The sequence below is a fragment of the Triplophysa rosa genome, linkage group LG1 (assembly GCF_024868665.1).
Source record: "Triplophysa rosa linkage group LG1, Trosa_1v2, whole genome shotgun sequence".
NCBI classification, from domain to species: Eukaryota; Metazoa; Chordata; class Actinopteri; order Cypriniformes; family Nemacheilidae; genus Triplophysa; species Triplophysa rosa.
This window is the reverse complement of record NC_079890.1, coordinates 16,707,773-16,730,321: the sequence shown is the minus strand read 5'-3', so window position 1 is coordinate 16,730,321 and position 22,549 is coordinate 16,707,773. Positions and strand designations below refer to the sequence as shown.

The 22,549-nt window shown below is 39.7% G+C and overlaps 1 protein-coding gene across 2 annotated transcripts; it reads right to left on the bottom strand.

The window, feature by feature from the left end:
• Window positions 1-34: 34 nt before the first annotated feature.
• Window positions 35-22,415, bottom strand: mindy2 (MINDY lysine 48 deubiquitinase 2). Of its 2 annotated transcripts, XM_057347068.1 has the most exons (10): window positions 21,260-22,415; window positions 20,341-20,398; window positions 14,851-14,915; window positions 14,702-14,755; window positions 7,902-8,060; window positions 7,560-7,662; window positions 6,515-6,657; window positions 5,117-5,290; window positions 4,010-4,192; window positions 35-3,781 (listed from the first exon to the last, which is right to left on the bottom strand). In XM_057347068.1, the coding sequence occupies exons 1-10, from the start codon at window positions 22,097-22,099 to the stop codon at window positions 3,611-3,613; spliced, it is 1,950 nt and encodes a 649-aa protein (XP_057203051.1). In that variant the 5' UTR covers window positions 22,100-22,415; the 3' UTR covers window positions 35-3,610. The 2 variants fall into 2 exon arrangements, with proteins under 2 accessions (XP_057203051.1, XP_057203060.1); XM_057347077.1 differs by lacking the exon at window positions 14,702-14,755 and having other exon boundaries at window positions 21,260-22,409.
• Between the last annotated feature and the right edge of the window lie 134 nt (window positions 22,416-22,549).

The window sequence follows — 22,549 nt, the reverse complement described above, 5'->3', positions numbered from 1 at the left end:
GAGGCCACAATGAAACGCACAAATCCACAGACTCCACCGATCAAATTTCCTTTATTTCAGACGTATTGTCCCTCGTCTAAGGCATTTGTTACAGAAAAATGTCCATCTACTCTTTGACGGTGTTGGGCTACACACATATTTTGGTCATTACTGAACCTTGCACACAATAGAAGGTTGACCCTTATAACATCTTATCTGCATTTTGTGAGATTTTTTGCTAAATTACGTTTTGTGTAAATATACAGGTATAAAGGATAAAAAATAGAATGGGAGTACTCCGTTAAAAGCATTGGGAGTTGTTGTTAAACATGCATCACAACTGCATTTCCATTATGGACTGACCTGCCACACAGTAGTTGCAAACTTTATACACTTTTCTTCATTTGTGGCAGAATTTATAGTGTGCTAGAGTCATTTTACAACAAGTATTTAAAAGTCATTAGTTTGGATAACCCTTGGTGTAATGCCCTGCCTTTGAGTAAATGTGTCAGCTCAAGCAAAAGCCCTCCTAATCCGCTGCTGTCTTTATCACTTGATGGCACTAATATATGAGAAATTATATTCTGTCTGAAAGCAGGGCAAGGAAAAGAACATGTAAATGGCATTACGTGAAGCCTCCAGAAAGTATTTTATTGTCCATTTACATTTCTTCTTGTAGCCCCACAAATATTAGCCTTATTGCAGAATGAAGTCTGTACTGGGTGTTACATATGAATCAGGTTTTCAGCTCAAACCAGACAAACTGGTGATTCTTATTTTGTATAAAAAGAGGTATTTTTCTCATCTAGTGCATTCAGTGTAACAGTGCATAACAAATAACTAAACACCCCTTTTTGTCACTCTACAAATGTGAAATTTCAATACTTATCCCAATAACAAATCATTACAGCCCTACATGTATATTGTGACATTCCACACGTCTGTCACGAACGAGATTTTAAAAGCAAAAGGTTCAAGCTGAAGCACATAACGACAGAAGATAGTTACTGGCAAACGACAGAAGCTAATGCACAGTGGATACATAGTATTTTGTGTGCTGGAAAAGCCTGTTACTAGGTTGCATTCGCAATGTCCACTTTTATTTCAGACATGCCACTGATCATAAGCACCTTGGAATGTCCATATTCAAGCTGACCTGCAAGGAAACGGTTTTTCAAATTGAGTTGAAAGCAGTCCCTCATTCACCGCTGCATAGAATCACTGCCGTTTACATTAAGAAGTTTGGTTTAGATGATTCTTTTTACAGTTCTACACAATGTATAATTTCAGCCCATCCCCTAGTACAAACCCCCCAACAAATCTCTCTCCCAACCACTTGTGCTTCCTACTATATGACACCATTTCCAGAGGTGACAGAAGCTCACCAACATTTTGAATGCATTTTTGTGGTTCTTGTAGTGTGAATGCTCTTAAGACATAAACGTGACAGGGCAAGACTGCGCTCTTGGTATCTAAATCAACGCTGGCTATACACAATATAGCATGCCAGCTAAATCACCTCAAATAGCAGCATTGCAGAACTTTGAAACTTCAAAAACAGCCGTGTAAAAGCTTGATTCCTAGGGTCGAAACTGCACTTTTACAACAATGTACGGCCGATGAAAAACGTAATGTTCAAATTTCAAACCCTGTATTTTACATTGTTTTTAATCTATATCCAGTACCAAGGCAGCTAAAACATGTCAATCTGTTTGCAAGACACTCGTGGATATGTTCCTTCTGTGAAGGCCTGTGAGGTTTTCTGTCAATGGTAAAGTACAGATTGTCTCAGTCTTGTCTTGTACCTATTTGTGTTTTCTGTAGAAAAGATAGTGTAAATATTGTAAGGCTTTTTATACACAGAGAGTATTGGCCACCAATGGCCCAAACGCTAAAAGAATAGCGCCATTCCATGACTAGCATCATCAACACAATCTACTAGGGCTCCCAAAACTACGCCATCCACATGCAGCCCAGATGCAGGGAAACTAGCCCAACATTAGTGTTTCTCTGAATCTGAGGCTCAGTTCAAGGCATACTGCTGGAATGTTTAGATAGAAAATACCTTGTCTCTCAGGAGGCAGCGCTATAAAAACACGGGCTTGAGTGATCCTCGTTCTACCTTAAATCCATATAGAATATATGAATATGTACGATGTACATGAAAGAGTGTGAAAAGTACATAGCTTGGAACAAATGCTTAGCTGTTTTTACATTGCAAGCATTGGCCGGCAATGAACTTAGAAATCAGATTAACTTGTTAACTACCCTTGCGTCAGTTCCAAAATCTACTGACAGTTTTACAAATTTATTTTATAATGTATATGTCAGTAATTGGCAACCCTGCTCACCAAACAATCCTAACATCTTTTAAAACATATATCGGTTGACCACTAGCTGGAGTAAAATGACAAACAATAGGGATAAAAGACAGTATTTTAAGGAACAATTCAACCAAAAATGAATTGTCTTTATTTACTCACCCTTGAATTGTTTCAACTGGTATACATTTCTTTGTTCTGATGAACACAGAGAAATATATTTGGAAAAATGTGCTTTCCTACATTCTTCAAAAACAGAACAAAGACCATTTTTCCTACTATGGTAGTCAATGGTGGCCAAGAACTGTTTGGTTACGAGCATCCTTCCAAATATCTTTCTGTGTTCATCAGAACAAAGAAATGTACAGATTTGAAACAACTTGAAGGTGAGTAAATGATGACAGATTTTTTATTTTTGGGTGACCTGTCCCTTTAAGTAGAACCACTGACTTTTCTAGTTTGTTTATTTTAGCTACAAGGCAAATTAGTTATCTTAATGTTAGCTATCAGGTACTGTAAAATACAAGGGGTGAAGCAAATTATTGGCCCTGTTTTTATAATGTAATATAAAGCTATGGACCTTGATATAGTCTGTTGTGACCTCATGTTAATATTAATATCCTTTTGGCAAAAAATCATTTCACAAAGGATTTTTCTCCTCAGGAGATACCTGTCCTTCTAGTTTGCACATTATCAATGGAGAAATTTGCCATTGTAATATTGCCAGGCAAAGAACTAGTGGCCACACAACACATTGGCTTGCTACCTTCTTATGTCAATGGCCTTTCATTAAAAGTTCCCGGACAACAGACCGATACAACTAATCTACATATGCATGAATAAACTAGTATAAAATAGCTTATAAACAACAGCAATAACGGATATTCACAAAAAAAGATAATGCTTCGTATAATGAAAAGAGTAGTGGCATTTTTCTTGCTTTGTTGCGTTTTTAAGGGACGGGGGACTTTTTTGTCTAGTGCTATGAATACATTACCTTATTATACTACAAAAAAATCCACCCTCCCTGGTGACCCCACACAAATATAGTGCACTGCAGTGGTTTTCCTGCTGAGAACATTTGGCCAGCTCTAAGAAACATGTAGTGATAGTCTTTGTAGTGACGCCCCCGTCTGCTTTTGTGTGTATTCAGAACATAGAGGGTTAAAGTCAGGCACAAGTGGCTTGAGAAGGGCAAGTCCTCTCCGTCTGTCACGCTTCCTCTCTCTTCACCCCACGCTGGGAGATGCATCGCAGAGCCACTGGAATTAAACTGCTGCCCGTTTCATGCTCCGCACGCTTCACTGCTGTTACAACAAGATGCATTTGTCTTTGTCCTTGGCCTCTTTCTTAGGTTTGCGCTCCCCCGTGGAGGGCTGTTTTCCAGGGCTTGGGGAAGTTGTAGCGCCTGCTGAGGCCCCGGCAGCTGCTGCTCCTGCTGCTCTGTCCACCTGATCCGCACCCACAGCTGCCTGCAGTCCCTGCATATAGATATTTAACAAATTAAACTCTTAATTGAACTCCTTTAAGGTGCACTCATCCTAAAGTAAAAATTCACCCCCATGTTGTTCAAAACCTCTATATGAACACAAAAGAAGATATTCTGAGAAATGTCTCATACGATGGAAGTCAATGGGGGCCAGTGTTGTTTGGTTACCAACGTTCTTCAAAATATCTTCTTTTGTGTTCCACAAGCTATTTTTCCTCACCTGTGCCTGCGCAGCTGCTTCCTGTGCCTGCTCTTGCTCCTGATAGTACTGCGATGCTCTACGGTCTTCCTCCTCTTGCAACTTCTTGGCCAGCTCCAGATCACTGATGCCTTCTGGGATCTGTTCCCATCCCAGATCTGAAGCCTGCTGCTCCTGCTGTAGAGACAGCGCCATCAGGTAGTCCTACACAGACACACAAAGAAAAACCCATGCAATAAATCAAAGACATGCCGGCAATCATCTGGATCCAATCAGAAAGAATTCATCACAAAAAATGAAGCCTGTACTGACAAGAAAATCGAAATGATGGCGATTTATACGAGTACATTTATACTTTAGATGCTCGAGGCGGAAACTGACAGAATTTTAAGTTGAACAATTTCTTAACAATACATGTACAGTTTATTTCCTCAGGGAACAAAAGTGTTATTACGCTATTTGTATACAAAAAAAAGAGAGTGTGGGAAAGTGATCTGTCATTATATTAAGCACTTTTGTCCTGTCATCAGATATTAAAGAAAGTAAACCCTAAGGACTGGTTTCACAGACACGGTTTAGCTTAAGCCAGGACTATGCCTTAGTTGAATTAAGATATTTATGTCGCTCTTATAAAAATGCCTTAGAAGAATACATTACTGGTGTGCATCTTGAGACAAAACAATGGCACTGATTTATTTTAAGATATTTCTGGGCAAGTTATATTCAGTTAAGACAGGTCACACATTCATTTTAGTCTAGGACTAGCCTTAAGCCTTGTCTGTGAAACCGGGCCTAAGACAGAGAGTGAGGGTTAAGAGAAGGTTAGCGAAATGAAAGAAGGGTTGACCAGCTTTTAACATAAATAATTGAAAAGTCTTTTCCTGTGAGCAACAGTCCAGTGTGGTACAAAGCCCTAAACTACATCTAAAAACTTTTACTACACTGACTGTTTTAACATCATGTGTCAAAACGGCACAGCGGGTCACTGTGGCTTTTTCACGTTGCTTAGTATACAAAGGATTAACAGCTATTCCTGAAGAATTATACTTAAAACACCAAATCTCATGAATGCACCTGCTATCTGAGCATCAGTTGGTAAGTAACTTATTGAGTTAGACCAGTTCTGACCTGATCGATCTGGTCTTGCTGACCGTGGTACACTGTTTCCGGGTCAGAGGGCGGCCTCAGATGAAACTCCGAGTCGCAGAAGTTGCCGTCTCCGTCAACATTGTGGAGACTTTCCCAAACCACTTTCTCTTCAGTGAGAAAACCCTGATCTGTCACCAGCAGGTACAGCTGGGCCTGAGGAACACACACAGAGAGAGAGAGCACTTACACAAAGTATACACTTTAGCTGAATGAGAGCTCTTGTCCATCAATCTCTCAGCATCGGTCATGTTCTGAAGTGTGTACATGAGGATCTTGGAGCTGTTACGGGTCAAGTGTGCCGTGCTATTACAGGCCACAAGCGCTTCCCCACAGATAACAGAAAGAGACTATACAGTCAGTTAACCTGATAAGGTGACTGGTGCTTATGTAGTCACCATCCAAGAGTTCAAATCTTCTGTGTGTAAATTGTGACGCATTATTTATATCGAAGACAGATCTGTGAAAGATAAAAGTGGTCCTTACCATAGAAATAAAACACCTAGATGCTGTGCTGCATTCGTTCAACTGAATCAACCGCAATGCCATCTTAGAAATATTTTGGTGTAAATAACTTTCCACAGAAGAGAATGCTAAAATCACATCACCTTTCTATTGATGTGTTTATAGACAGACTGTGACCTTTCTATTATGGGGAACATGTAGACATATCCAGAGGTGGGTAGAGTAGCCAAAATCTTTACTCAAGTAAAAGTACAAGTAGCTAGAGAAATTGTTACTCAAGTAAAAGTAAAAGTCACTATTTTAAAAACTACTTGAGTAAAAGTAAAAAAGTATGCAATGAAAAAACTACTCAAGTAGCTAGTTACTTAGTTACTTTGTATCTGATTATATAGGCCTACTACATAAAATTNCCCGCTGCATAGAAACCATTTTCTACTTTTGGACCTTTTTATAAATGTAGTGGAGTAAAAAGTATGATATTTGTCTTTCAAATGTAGTGAAGTTAAAGTACAAGTACTCAGAAAAAATAATACTCAAGTAAAGTACAGATACTCAAAAAGTGTACTTATGTACAGTACTCAGGTAAATTTACTTCGTTACTGTCCACCTCTGCATCTAGGTATGCATTGATTGATCCTCACAATACCGTGTTCTGCTTTCAGCCACTAGGGGGCACCAACATTCAGCATCCCTCTTACATTAACGTTTTAAAGTGATAGTTCACCCAAAAATGAAAATTCTGTCATCATTTACTCACCCTCTTGTCATTTCAAACCTGTATGACTTTCTTTCGTAGAACACAAAAGAAGATATTTTGGGTGAACTACCACTTTAAATTCACAGCACCACAGAAGCACCTTCCAGCACAGATCCTCTCGTAATATTACCGCAGTAAATGTGTGTAGATGTAAACACCTTAAATTTGGTCATGGTGCTGAAATGATTGTTCCTGAAGAAGACACAGAGTTCTCCCTCCTGTACGGTGGAGGTGAGCTCACACAGGCCGTGGTAGGTCAGCTGAGTCGCTGTGCTGTTCAAGAACTGCTCTGCCACAAAACCTGGAATACACACGTGTGAGGTGTGATAAAGTTCAGCTGCAAAGACACGTCCTTTGTGTTACAATCTACTAAATAAATGGACATGAGACAGTGGTTAAGTTATTTTACTATTACTGCAGAGACAAAATACAATCGCAACTATACACATTTGCCTGGATCAACAGTCTGTAATAGCAACAATTCGAAACCACTGAATGCGGCAGCTGACCAATCGGAACTAAGCATTCCTGAGTGACTTCCAATATAACAGAAAACTGATTTATCACAAATGTCAAACCAAAACCAATAACATTAGGAATGACTTTAAACATGCACAGCCTGGCACACAGACAGACAGAGACTGACAGGCTGGTACTGAGAAATACAGTGTAAGTGGCACACAGAGTGTCAGCCAGAGAAATAGAACAGGGTGCATATCAGCGCTAAAACAGAAAAACAGAGACAGACAAGATGCATTCTGATACCCACACACAGAAAGAGCGAGAAAAGATGGCAAGGGAGATATATTTAGACATAGACACGCCGAGAGACCGAGAGCGATCGGCGAGCAGGAGGGACAGAACGTTTCCAAAAAAAGTGTATAGAACAAACACTACAGAACAATGAAACAGAAAAAAGCAGCTGAGCTGTTTATATCCTTTAGTCTTAACTGACTCACACACTCTTCTGTGATAGTTGTTTATTTTCATGAAGCAATAAGAATAAAAAACAGTTTAGAACAGAGAGAAACGTGTGTGACAAAGTACATCCAAGCTTGACAGAGTAAACTCACAACAAAGTGAATTTTACATTTAAGGCCCTTCAGTCAGCGACGAGACGTGACAGCCGAGCACTTGCTTGGTGATAAAAGCCTGGAAGAATGTGTGAAGGAGAAGATGACAGTAAAAACAGTGAACACCCACCTTCCCCGGCCAGCTCACTGCGGTCTGACTGTTTACAGCTGATTATCTTCTCCACCATCTGGTTATAACTGCAGTTCCCCACTGCCTTCACTATATCTGCCATCTACAGAGAGACACAGAGAGAATGAGAACACGGACGTACACGCTCAAAACATTAAAGAAAACTGTATAAACATGATTAAGTTCACTTCCTGGAAAAAGAGGTTAAATGTGAAAGTATAATTTGTCTAAAAGAAATCAACAAAAACATGACATTATGTTGTGACTATGACTCGGTTGTTTCACTTGTAGTTGGATGATTCCCTGCTGCCAGAAGGAAGTGAATCAGTGAAGTGGAATGACCTGCGGGTCAACCAGCCATCCGTGATAGAGCGGAATATCCAACAGGTCGAAGACGATGCACTCGGGCGTGTACTCGAATACCCGTACACCTGTGAACTTCACGTTCACATCCAGACCTGTCTGCAGTTTATGCAGCACTGCCATGGCATCACTCATGTTCTACAGGGAGAGAGAGAGAGAGAGAAAATTATGGTTAACACGGTTAACATTTTAACAAAACACATTCACATGCCCACACAAAAGATCCATTAAAGAGATGAATAATTCACACAAGATAATCTAAACCCAGCACCATGTGTTCCAGTTCTGTAAGAAAATCTCTCTTTCAATATTGTCTTATTGCCCTGATAAAAAACAGAGAGCACCATACTTGTTTATCATAAAGACCATGATGCCATGCACAAATAGAGCTGAGGTCATGGCCGTGACCCTTCATCTGGGGTATAAACTGTACTGCGTGAGATTAAGGTGTCAACGCATGTTGATTTTGTCACATTTCAAGTCAGCATAAAACATAAGTTGTTTTCTTTTCTATATTGTGACATGTATCCAAATAAAACTGCTTTTAAAATGATGAAAAAATGTAGGGTGGGAGCAGCGGGACTTTAATTTGCCATTTAGAATTGAATAAATGAGAATTGAATAAATGAATGAGGCATTTATATAGCACTTTATTGTGTATTGCTGTACACCCAAAGCGCTTTTACAATCACATGAGGGGGGTCTCTCCTCGATCACAACATTGTGACAGTTGTGACAAAAAATACCTTATTCTGTGTATCTCAATGGGTAACATCCATAAAGACTACAGAGGGAAAAAAAACACTTAATAAATGTACTTTATAAAATACGTGTCCTTAGTATTTTAGTATTCTTGCCCGAAGCCGAACATGATGTGAAACACTTGGCCGAATAATACCGAACATGGTTTTTTGCATTTCTTCTATTTATTAAGCCATTTTTTTCACCATTGCACAAACTGAATAGTCAAAATGTGCTTTTTATAATTTGTCTTGCTTTTCAATAAAATACAATACAACTTAATATAAAATTGAGCAAAACAGTAAATTCAAACAAAAAATTGAGCCCTCTCCCTTCATGAATAGCCTATATTAATTAGACCTATAACTGTCTGCTAAAAGAATGTAATGTAAGTTACTCTGTACCCCTACAACAAAACAGTTCATTAAAAACTGTCATTCCACATTAGGCCATAAGCTAAAAATACGAATAAACTAAAACTGTTGGATTATTATAGGCTACATTGCAAAATGATTTGAGGAAAAAAAACATCCAATGCAAGCAATTCTGACTGATGCTGACTGACAACCATTTCAGTTCACGTCTCTCCTCCAAACTCCGCCCACAGAAGCTGACTGTTCTCTCAGAAGGTGCACTCGTGGATGCACAGAACATACTTTGACAAGTTGTTTAGTACAGGGAACTGTGTGCACGCGACCACTGTATGATGTCAAAGGATGTCGCGAACGGCGGGGCTACTGTCAGACAGCCCGCTCCCGTCTGAAGTAAAGTTACCGACCGGCAAAGACGCTTTCATTTGGAAATTTACTTCCGTGCGGCAAGTCCTGTGCTGTGTCTTTCTCTGACACTTTAAAATGCGCCGCACACACGCACACACACTGCCAAAATGTTTGCGGCAGTAATCTCTCTCTCTCTCTCTTATCACGAGTCATGTTCGGTAAAATTTATTCGGCCATTTCACATATTCGGCCGAACACCAAACTTGAGTTTTTTGCTATTTTCTGCCAAACATTTTCTGTGGCCGAACATTTGGTGCATCCCTACAAGGAACCAAAACCGACCGTGGCCTTTGATTCATCTGACCTTGATTTAGATTATAACTCTACCGGCTATTTTGCAGCTTGATACTAAAGTATGTTTCCAAAACAAGACACATTCACAGAACTGCTGAGTCACAATGTCTATCGGTGAATCTGACTCCCTGCTCTCCTGGAACTCAGGCCAGGATAATGAGTGTGGTACAGACTGACCCGATGGTCAGTGGGCGGATGAGAGAATACAGAACTGGCACCAGGGTCAGATGAGAGTTAGATGCTCGACACATCTACAAAGAAGCATCCACCCACAGATCCCGTTCAGCCCTGTTAAACTTGGCACTGGTCATAACCCCACCTACGCCCCAGCCTGCGTGTGGTCCGGTTCTGTCCCTGTGCCCCTGCCAAATTTTCTCAACCACTCCAATGCCCTGACCCACTTTCTCCATCTCCTAATATCTCTCTGTTCTCTTCTCTCTGATTCTTGTCCAGGGGTGCTCACTGAGATGACTATTTAGAAGAATTCACACCTTTACACATAACAAACAATGCAAACCAAAGTCTTCTGAATTGAGTCAAACCTGAGACGATGCAGGCAGGCCTTTGATTGGTCAACACGCAAGGTTTTTTGGGCCTCCCTCTCTCATTGCCAGAAACTTAGCATTTCTTTTTCACTGTCACTTCACATACACTGGTGCTGGTCGCTCTGGCTTAGAAGTCAGTAAACTAACAGTTTTGAGAAAAAACATTATTGAAACAAATGAAGCCTGTCCCAACTTTAAAAAGCTTGAGCAATAAATAAAATATTTGCAATAGTTATTATATTCCAAAAACACAACCTCTCCCTACAAGAACAGCATATTTGCTTTGTTAAATATATAGTAAAGGATGACTCTTTATTCCTATTTTTCCACAGTTTAGAATTATATTAAACCCATCAAAACCATGAAATAACACAAATGTAGCTGTGGGAATCATGTTGTAAATAAAACCATCCTAAATAAATGAACTCTATGTTATACTTTAGCATCTTTAAAGTAGCCACGCTTTGACTAGAATCATACACATTGCATTTTATCATCCAGCTTCTTGAGGTCTCAACCTGGGAAGCTTTTTACACAGTACTTAAGGAATTTCCATCTATGCTGGACTCTTTTTGACTGCTTTTTATTAATTATTTGATACATTTCAAAATAAAAAAATAGGTTTTCTAATGAAATAAATTAATATGTTGGCACAGTAATATTTTTGTCTACAAAAGTGATTTCAAACGTTGAAACACACACCTCCAGATTAAAATAATTTTCTTTTAAGTGATCCTAAACATTTGACCGGTAGTGTATGTACAGTATATTTTGTGGAAAGAAAATGATACAACTTTTTTTTACTTTTTCTATATTTTCTATTATATTCTATGTATTATATACAATAAATAGATCAAATGTTATATATTAATATATATTTTATATTTGCAATACAAAATTGTCCTTTTAATTTCGAGGTAAAATGTGTCCTGATAGGCCTGTCGCGATAGTCAATTTATTGACTTATTGCGCGATATATAAACTTGACGTCGGTAGTTTTTGGTGATGCAATATATCGCCATTGTGTTTATGTATGCATAGCTTTGTATACAATCGCGATGTCCCTGTTAGCGCTGCCCTGTGTCTGTGTGCAGGGGCGGATTTAGTGATTTGGGGGCCCTAGGCAAATCTATGTATGGTGGCCCCAACTATGCACCATTTTACTTTACTGCAACCCTTATTTTTCTTCCTTCTCAAAGCACACAATTTTTCACCCCCAGTCAAAGTGACAGGGGAAAACTAAGCTTAATAAACACAGATACTGACTAATTAAAAAATATATAATAATGAATTCCCTATTTAAAAACATGGGATAAGTGTCTTAACAAAACACTTATATTAAAGTTCTAAAAAAAATTATGAAATGAAAACTAATAAGTTATATAAAGCATTAAATGTAAATATTGAATCAAACAGAAAAGTTGAAAATTTTAATATAAGCCTTTTTTATAAGACTTTTTTAGCCTATAAGTAACCAGTCTAACTAAATGAGCAAAGCTCATTCACACCCTACTTTCTCTTGTAGTTCACTGAGCTTTGAACGATTCACTGATCTCTTACATTCTGTGTAAACGAATTGGTTCAAAGGAGTCATTTGTTTGCGAGTCGTTCTGATCGCAATGTGCGTTCATATACTGGCGAACTCGTTGTGTACAGAATTACGCTGATTCAACGAGCCAACTTCACATCTAAAAACATTATAATGATGTACACGAAGTTAATTTAGGAAATCTTTTCAAGAAATTCAAGAAAATGTAAATTGAACGTAAAACTCCTGAACAGCCGTGAAACACAGCTAATACAGCTCCTAATATAGCTCTTTTACTGAACTCTTCAGCTTCTCACTGCTGGTAACGTAACAGCGCCTCCATTGTTTCGTAACTGCAGTTACCGGCACGAAATTTGATTGAGGCGGCCGCCTCTAATTTTTTTTTTTTGTAAAATCCTTTTTTTGGTTTTTTTTTTTTTAATTTTTTTCTTTTTTCTTTTTTTTTTGTGGTTAACGACCTTTCATGCATTTAAATGTGACCAAATTTCTGTACTAGTGCTTACAGTATGAATCGTTAGCACTGTTCTGACGTTATTATATTATGTTTTTATGTGCCCATCGATCTGCGCACCGGAGTCAAACAACCTTTCTACCTTTGAACTGGCCGCTCTCTCCTACCAAGCGCACAGCTCTCTTTGTTTGACAGATGTTTTGGTTGTCAGTCATTATAACTGTGTTGTCGGTGTTCATGGAGAAATACTCACCGGCACATTATCATTGCTCGTGGCTGGGAGAGTGCTGTGTCTGGCGGGAGAGAGATGCGCTACTGCTGTAGGAGCAGCGGTGGAGTTTGTGTGGGGAAAAAGCAGAGACTGTGGCAACAATCTTTTGTAAATCGTCTTTTTTCTTCTCCGCTGGTGTAGCTGCGTTCTTTGTTGTTTTATTTCCCTGCGACTTTTACTTAGTTTTGCCAATGACACTCTCGCTGTGGGCAGTTCTACTAATTCCGCCGCTGCGTTAACTTTCTCTAGCTGGTGTCGAACTCGTCTCTTGCATATACGGTGCTAATGGAATGGTCCACTCTAATCTATAATGGGGGGAGTGCCTTCGTACAGATGTAATAACGTAAACCGTTAACAGGGATATCCCGACTATTTTGATGATTACTTGGGGCTCTACGTGGCTGCTGACATGGCTTATTGGTTAAGTTCACCCCTTCCTTTTGGGGGCCCCTGGTAGCTCGGGGCCCCAGGCGATTGCCTACCTTTGCCTAATGGTAAATCCGCCCCTGTCTGTGTGTCAAAACCGGGACTCTTGCGCACACACAATCACAAGCGCGTGCACAGTCGCAACCCACCCCCCCCCCCACGGGGCTCTCACTAAATCCTTGGTGTTTCGAGTCTGACGTCATCACGCAACAGTGCGCAACAGTGTTTTTTAGGTGATTTTAACAATCAAAGGTAGTTTAGATGGTTAGAGTAAGGTTAGGGTGTGGGTTAGGGTAAAGGTTTCGTAAGACTTGAAACACCAAGGATTTAGTCAAAACCAACAAGCCACGCCCACGGATCTGACTCTAAACACCAAGGATTTAGTGAGAGCCGCACACACGGGGCGGACAGTGGCAGGTGAAAAGAATCGAGCAGATTTACTGTGTTATCCTGATGAATAAAGCCAGTTCGGAATATTAATCGACTGGTGTCAAAGCCGCAAACCTCCCACTCCGATATGAAAACAAAGGAGCGCTTGAACAAGACGCTCTACTCTTTAAATACGGAGGTAACGAAAACAGCAACACAACTGATTAAAACAAACGCCGCATTTGGAGCTCGAGAGAGGACTTACAGACAGTTAAGTTAAATATGACATGTCACATGTATGAATACACCTTAGACGAATTTCATGCACCGTTTTTGTTCCTTTGAAGGGCACTTCACGAATGGAAAAGTCGTTCCAAATAAAGAGACATTGTTTTTCATTGCTCATTTGGGCAAGTGTATTTTAAACGGCCACATTATGACATACAATCGTGCTGCCCTCTCCATGGTTCACATATCAAGGGCTCTGCTTACCCTAAACGTCATCATAACAGCTTGTAACGTAAATCAACCAATTATAATTGAGGACTGGAAGTGTCTGTTTTATTGATTTTAAATATTTACACTCCAGTTATTATTTACATTCCAATTTCAATGACCAAATATTATATTAAAAGGTCTTTGTTCTGTAAAAGAGTGTACTTGCTATATCATGCTATGTCATTACTTAATCAGTGGAATAAAATATTTATAAAATGACGATAATATCGACTATCGCAATTATTTATGATGCAATTAATCGCCAAACAAAACACGTTGTTATTGGGACAGGCCTACCTGGATATGATACCTACTATAGTATTAAACACAAGTTAATAAGCTGAAGGCCTTCTTTTTTCCAGAACATCAAAAAGCCTCTCTGCCTGTCCACAGGTCCCATGCATCCCCACACAAACCATAATGGCGTGAGAAGAAATGAGCGGTCTCTTCACATGTCAAACACTGCACATCATACAGCTCTACCACAGCAACACAATGATCATATTCACTCCCGCTGTTGCATGAACAGTTCGATCTGGACTGGAATGGAACAGTTTGCACAATTCTGTTACTTCAATGCTGATTCCATGGATTTCAGACCTTCTTTCCTGTAAGGATGGATGTGTGCTGATCTACAGTAGTGTCTGCCACAGCTTGCTGCTTAAAGGCACTGCAATCCCACAGAGAACAACTGGCTGTTTAATGACGGAGAACCACAGAGTCACGCTTGCAACTAAAGGATATACTCAGAATGGAAGAATTGTCTGTCTGCAAGTATGAGAATCTGCATGTATCTTGGTCAATGTTTTCGTCCTCTCTGCATCTCTCACACCTCTATTATAGCGTCATGCCTCACCCCACGCTGCTCGTTCTTTTGTGAAGCCTCACAGTGTTGGAGCTGCACTGTTAGCTATCACACAAACACAGAGAGCTATGTAAACATACTGGCTATGTTTGAAAGTCACATGCGCTGTGAGTCATGAGCAAAAGCTCGGTTTCTTTTACCTGTTCGTAGTTCAACCGCTGAGCCTCTGAGATCTCTTTTGGCTTGGCTTCAAGGATATAGTCTCCTGTTGTGAAGAGGTGAAAAAACAAGAGGTAGGGTTAGCGAAAGCATTTCAGAAATCAAAAACACATGAACACAGACACCACTCTTTTCTTCACAAGGGTTGACGCTGAACTTCAGCGGGCCATAGACAAAACCTTGTAGTTGCGTGCTTATTCACAGTCCAGATTTCCTTTGATTTCCAGCTTGAATCCCAACTGATTTTGAGACATCAAAAGTGAAATCTGGATAAAGCTTTCTTAACTGAGAAAGGGATGGGATTTTGTACAGCTCTGTTTACACCTGGCATTTGTCCTGGACGAACCAATCTCTCAATGCAGAGATAAACATAAATGCATTTGTTTATAAACCACATTTGGAGGTGGTCAGCAACTGATGTGGCCATATTACATTTTATAACATAAATAATAGGGGTGTGAAGAGACACTTATCTCACGAGACACGAGACTGGGCTCACAAGAACGAGACTAGATTTTTAGACTCATTTTTAGAAAAAATCCTCAATGATTGAAAGAAAACTTTTCTTTTTTTCACCTTAACACAAAATGCAAAAAATGTTGGCTTTATAAAATCATCTTGTACTTTATGAAACAGATTAAACTTCTGTTTTAATGAGTTATATTATGCAGTAATAAACAATATGTTAACACTGCCAAATGTTGTCACAAACTCAAATGACAGGCAGAATTGCACAAAATTTATGCTTTGTTTTCTTGATAGTTGTAGCTTTTAGTAAAGAGCTGTGGTTGTTTTCTCTATACGCTTTTGCATAGTGCTCATGTTAGAGGTGGCGATCATATCACACTGTCAATCCTCCTTCCTCCACTGACTGAACCCTCATAGCCTTCAGTGAAACAGTTAAAACTACATGAACACATCATGTTTTATGTGTACATTGCAAATATGTAAGAGACAGATGATCCGTTTCTGAAGAGGTTTGCCTGTGAATGTATTTAAAATAACATAATGTGAACTTGCAGTTGCTATACTGTACTTGTGGTACAGTCAGCTCAGCTGCTGTTCAGTCACGCACTAAATGCGACTATGCGACTAAAATTTCTAGCCCACCACTCCATCATGCCAATTGCGTAAGGAAATTGCGAGATCTCTTCACACCCCTAATAAATAATGTGCTCTAATATGTTTACTTTTATTTGTCCAGGAAGTAAAATTTAGAACAAATCTTTTACAAGAGACTCACAAAACACAAGTGCTGTGTGAAAACAGGAGTTGTACACCTGCATGAAAACCATTATCCAACTGATAATGTAACTCTTTCCACGCCATTGAAGAGATTTTCTGGCTTTCCAGGATTTCACTGTTATACAGTAGGGGGTGCTGTTAACCACCTTTGAAAGAGTACAGCATGGTTCCAAAACCAACAAATAATTCATTATGATTACCAAAAGACTTGGGGGTAGTGATGGCTGGTGCAGGAGCACTGGTCAGTGGCACTGACCATTAAAGGAGTCATATGACGCGATTTCGTGTTTTCCTGTATCTTTGGTGTGTTACAAGTTGTTCATGCATATATTAGACATGTAAAATTGCAAAAATTAAAGTCTTATACCAAAAGAGATGTTTTATTTAAAAGCGGAGGCTCTAAAACGCCTTATTTAATAAACACGCCCCCACATTTCTACGTCAGTTCGTGAGAAGCATTGAAGAAGACCACCCAAAATGTATACGCAAAGAAACAGGACGACTGTAAACGTATGTAAACGTGTGTCTATCTGCAAAGCGTGCATCTGTCATTCAATCAGAACCTCTCGTCGCGTGCTCTCATACACACACAGGCGCGCACAAACCAGTGGTGCGGTGTTTACAGACATTTTTCCTTCAGAGAGCGATAGCGACTAGCGTCATTTGGGATAACTTACAGTGAGTGGAAAATGTCTCTCTGCGTCTTCTCCTTTCATGACCTAACAGCAGCTTAAATTTACTTGTAAATGAATAAATGAATGATTACAAAACAGAGTGTACAAGCACCTGTCACTATTACTGACTGGACATATGAACATTTGTCTGTAATTAGTATTTTATGTCTGACAACAGAAACATTAAATATGTAAACGACTTTGGCTTTATTGGATATTAAAATACAGTAAGTTCAAGGAATGCATACATTGCGATGACATCATAAACATGCTAATTAGCACGTAATATCACCTTGCACCATAGTGACGTGTAAAAATAGATTATGACGGATTTTTACGAGCCTGTCCATCAAATGAAAAAGTCTAGCGCAACCTCTGATTCAAACGCAAGCCTTTTGTCGGTCCTACAATCACAAATGCAGAAATTGTTTTATATTTACGAGGTTGAATCCATCGGGAGTTGGATTCAGCCTCGTATCCTCTGGCTGTTTTCCCCATGCAGCATGATGCTACATGAAAAAAGTCATTATATTCAGTAACTATGTTATGAATATATGCTATGAGTTGCGTCGAGACACAGCGTCAAAGGCAGCTCAAGAAGTTAGCTATAGTTAGCTAATTGGTAAACCTAATCATTTTTAAAAATAAAACCTTACCTATCTGTTACGCTCTGCTGGCAAAGTTGATTAATCCGTTTGGTCAAATGCATTTTCTGGATCATATTCGGGCTTGAACTCACATGGTACCGGTGACATTATCAGCTGTCAATATGCTTTGAAGGCTGATGTTCTGAATATGGTAAGGGGCGTTACATTTCCGCCACATGCTTGAAGTATTCGGCCAATCACAATGCACTGGGTAGCTGGCCAATCAGAGCACACAGCGCTTTTCAAAACGATGAGCTTTGTTAAAAATCGAGGCTTTTCTGAAAGGCAGGGCACAGAGGAGCAACAGTAATTTGTGAAAACGAATGTGTTTTTTTAACCGTAAACCGCGTAAACACACTGTATTACACCAAAAACACACAATAATGTTCGTTTTAGCCATCCAATATGACCCCTTTAAATCAAAACAAATCATTCATTTACTCCATTACAAAGCAGTCTATTGCTATTGATTCCCACATACCTTTCCCATTTATCTCCAAAGCTTTACACTGGCTTGTCATTTTACTAATAAATCGCAAATTGAGATACACAACAACAAATAGCTCAAGTCAAATCTGTGTGTGAAGCAGAGTGCCGAGAATTTTCATTTGGGCCACTTTCACTTATTTCTACTCAGCAAATCTCCCGTTCCAACTCCGCCTCTTCAGTTCCTCTCCATCTGATCTCTTACTCTCTTCATATTCCCCCATCCCTCTCTTCCTCTTTCTCCCGTACTGGGCCTCTCCTCTTCAAACCAGAAGCCATTAAAAGCTGCTGCTCTTTCTCTCACTGCTTACTTCTGTACAGCTGTTACTCACTTTGTCCTATTAAGTGTTTAAGAAATAGTTTGCCTACATTTTTTACGAAATGTACTTGTTGCCCTTTTCCAAAAACAATAAGTGAATACTTTGACAAAACTGTAGTAAAAGTTGTCCATGAGCTTCATTCCAAAGTTGTCCATTTCAGTTCTTAAAAAGCTATACAACAGCTTTGTGTTTGCCATTCAACAAAAGGGGCACTAGGAGCGTGACGGATCACAATAAAAATTGCAATAACAATGCTTTAAACTCCTTCCCAAGTCTGATATGTCGTGCTGCTGTGATCAGACATTTTATATTCAGAGGACATTCAGGACAACACACTGACACGATACATTTATATAATAATTGTATAATCCAAAAATGTTTCTTAGACATTAGACTCAGTGTGAACTGCTTTTCAGGTAACTTGGTTACACAGTATAACAGTTTCACAGCTACTAGAGGTGACTGAAAGGCCTTGAACAATCAGAAGGAATTGTGCAGTTGTCAGGGTTTGTTCAAGGGCCACTGACTTTGGCTGTGAAAGAAACATTAATAGTGCTGTAAGTTACAGCATAGACGCAGAGCAAGATGCTTTCTAATAGACATAAAAAGCTGAGTCTGTTGCACCTAAGGGAGAGAAAAGCAATTTACAGATGCCTGTGTGACTAACCACAACATCTCATAGAGCGTAACTGAGCAGACATAAATACATGCAGCTTGAGCTGCAAACCCAATGCTTCTTGAAAAATGTAACTCTACACTATGATAGAAGTAACTCCAAAGAAATCTGCGCAAGGACAAACGATCAACAGAAAGCTGGCACTCTCTTCAGTATCTGTAGTATCTAGGGGATTTCTGTATGCTATATATCAGGCATACTCAAGATCACACAGGCTTCCTTACAAAAAGCTCAGCAATGAGAGGAATACTTCTGTGAGGGGTCTCCAGGCAGACAGCTGGGAATGGGGCATGAATGACCCCCACACATGCTGAATGTAAGATTTCCGAGGTGCAAAATGAATTCAAGGCTTCTGCAATCTACAGGGTGGTATTTGGTTATTGCATTGTTTGGATCTATCACATTACCCTCATTATGTTCCAATTCAATTCTATTCAATTCAATTGCCTTTCTATGGTATAGAAACATAACGGCTACACCTGGCACAGTTATGAGGGTGGGTGATAATATCTTAATGTGGGTAATATGATGTAACCGAATAATTATTAGGATCATTTTTTATTTTACATTTCATTTACATTTGGTGTACCATACCTGCACATTATAAATATATTACACTCTCTCTTTTAAGACCTAGACTGGTTCTCAAAAGTGCACACGTTTTAAACGAAACACAACCCCCCGGTGAATATACTCATGTAAGGAATGGCATTTCACGACCACATCCTCTGCAATTACATTTACTTCACGAGTGTGCATGCTTAGAAAGTTTTTGAAATCTACAATTTCTGCTCAAAAACAATCTACAGAATAGCCTATTTTTAACATTTCTGTGTTTGATGATGCAACCTGAGAAACTTTGCTCTACTGGAGTAACGCAACACTTGGATTCTCAGATCAGGCCTTGGGTTTTCCCCTGGTGATCTGGTGCTGTCCATCAGCACCTGACAACATATCACATTTTCTTAGCCAGTGATGTTTATCAGGCTGTATATGAAACTCACAACAACTTTTGACACAAAAAAAGGATGCCTGTTTCACTTAGCAACAATGACCAAGAGCAGCACTTTTTCACAAATTTTCGTGTTGCGGTACATGCAAAAATGTCTAACCAGAGTGCGTATATTGAAATTACAGTACACAATCCTATAATTAGGACGCCATGTCTAGCTTTTGCATATGATTCCTAGTATAATTTTAAGCCCTACGGTGGCCAGATTAAAATTTTCTACTTGGGCACAAGCTAGTAATTAGTGACATGAAGCTGAAGGCAAGAAAAGCTATTAGGAAATAACTTTTTCCTCTTTTTAACCAAACTAGCTGATGGTGTTGTCAGTGATCTAAAAAAGCATACTTTTTATCTCTACTCTTTATTTCCAATTTTGTAATGCACGTAACATCCAAAACGTGAGGAAACACTCACCCAGATATTCCATCAGCTGTTCGGCTGTTATTATCTCCATCATTGGTGGCAGCTTGACCTGTGGCACAACCGGGGGAAAAAATCAAACATTTTAAAACCAGTGACAAATTACGAGATTTATGAAACCCTCTTCTCCTTCAACGATAAGTTATAGAACACTCTCATAACAGTGGGGTTTAACTTTAAATGGGCTGCTGTATCAGCATAAATTGACAATGAGACGAGAGAGGCTTCAAAGTGGCGATCATCTCCAAATGATGCTGTGTGTTTTAAAGCAGCTGAGGAAAACTTAAAACAGCTGAAATACATTGCGCCATAATGGTTAAAGATGAAAGACAGAGTACTAAAATAGCATCTCATGTGCCTGCCAACTCACTGTCTAAGCCAATAATTAAATGTCATCTTCATAATGCAAATGAGCCCAGGGCTGAAAGCCAGAATTTGTGCGTCCATAAAATGACGGCTTGGGACAAAAAAACAAATATTGATTCGTTGGTAATGTTCTGGAAAGAGACAAAGCTCTAAGCAAATTAAGAAAAAGAAAGGCAATCTAACTATTTAACTAATTAGTTGTCTGTGGTTTTTTTAAATATCCTTATTGTGAGAAAACGTTACATAAAACTGATACACACAATATACATATTTCTGCAATTTGACAATTAGACAAATGTGAACCACTGTGATTTGATTTACCATTTAACAAAAGGCACTTTAGCACAAGTCTGCACAACCACATAAACGACTATGAAAAATTGTGTGCAAATCCATTTGTAATAGCAACACTGATGCACTTTGGAGTTTGTTTAACTGTTTGCAAACTAACATGATAAACAAATCTACCGGAATAGTTTTAACTTTATAAGAGAGTTACTTGACTGAAACAATACTGTCATGTGTATAAGACTCTTATCTAAATTACCTTCCATGATAATAGCAGGACATTCATAATGGCCAGCAGCGGGCACGGCCCGTTCTCATTCTGTGTTATGATTGGCGTGTTCTCCTCCTTCCACTTGATCCACTTGATGTGGTATAACGACTGACCGGTGCCTCTGTCCTTCGGACACGGGAGTTTTCCCTCGGCCCCGTATTCGCTCTGAATAGCCAAAGCCAGTCCCTTGTCCTCCAGCCCTTCACTGTTAAGGTCTGATCTTGGACAAGAGTTTAGATTGGAGAAGGAGTCCAGTGAATCAAAGCTACGGGACTCTCCTGCGATGCTGGGCTCACTGCCACTCGGAAGACCCTCCGTATGTTCGTTCGAATTTGAGCTCCCGGACTTTGTTTTGTCCGGACACAAATTACCCGGTTTGGACAGTTCTGTTGGTTCTTGCATGCCTCCTTCCAAAGCGTCCGTTTGCACACTAGTAATGTTGGAGGGAGCTGATGGCTGCACCCCCGTTGGGTTGTTTACTAACTCTGAGGTGCCACCCTCATTCCCAGCAGCAGCCATCGACGGCTCATATCCCACCCCGTTGCTCAACCGATCGGCTGCATCGGTCGACAGCGTCTCTGATAAAGCGGTTGCTTGTATGCTCTTGCTTGGAGACGTGTGAGAGTCGACCGTCTCAACAGCATCTGATGTCTCTGTGCAGGGTGTAGCATTAGCACAGCTAGCACTTGCACGAGTAGTCAAAATCTCTCTCTTCTCGCAGACATCTTTCACTCCACCGACTGTTTTGATGTCTCCGGTTTCTGCCGGAACGGCGGCGCACAGAACACTTCCTCCCGCGTCTCGATGTGGATTTGCATTCTTCTCCATTTCGCTGAACGCATCGACGACAAGCTTTAACTAGATTGCAAGCTCGAGTCTTAGCTGCGACGACGCCATGAGAACTCCACCTCTGACGTCATCCTTCCATAGACACATAACTGGCCCTACTATCCAAAACCACTGGGTCTTTTCGCCAGCCGATTTCTGAATGTTACACATACACGAATTTACAGTGTGAAATGCATGTCAATTTACGTAATGCACTTGTTTTATTACCGCAAAGTACAATACTTTCCAAAAGAAAGGGTAAAATACTTTGTTTATAAGGATGATACAGACTACACTGTAATCATTCGTGAGTTTCGTTTTAATTTGTCCATCATCAAATACCCTGGGTGTCAGAATAATAAATGTCTTGCAATAAACGTTATTGTTACGGATTCATGATTGTCCCATCTTCCACCACACGATGGCGACATTGACTGGAGTCAATATTTG

Bases quoted from the DNA above. Each gene is read 5' to 3' on its own strand.
- mindy2 (XM_057347068.1), bottom strand. From the start codon at position 22,099: ATGGAGAAGAATGCAAATCCACATCGAGACGCGGGAGGAAGTGTTCTG. The intron at 14,916-20,340 runs GTGAGTGTTTCC...TCTTCACAACAG, and splicing joins ACAGCTGATGGAATATCTGG to GAGACTATATCCTTGAAGCC. The intron at 7,663-7,901 runs GTCATTCCACTT...GTCTCTCTGTAG, and splicing joins GATGGCTGGTTGACCCGCAG to ATGGCAGATATAGTGAAGGC.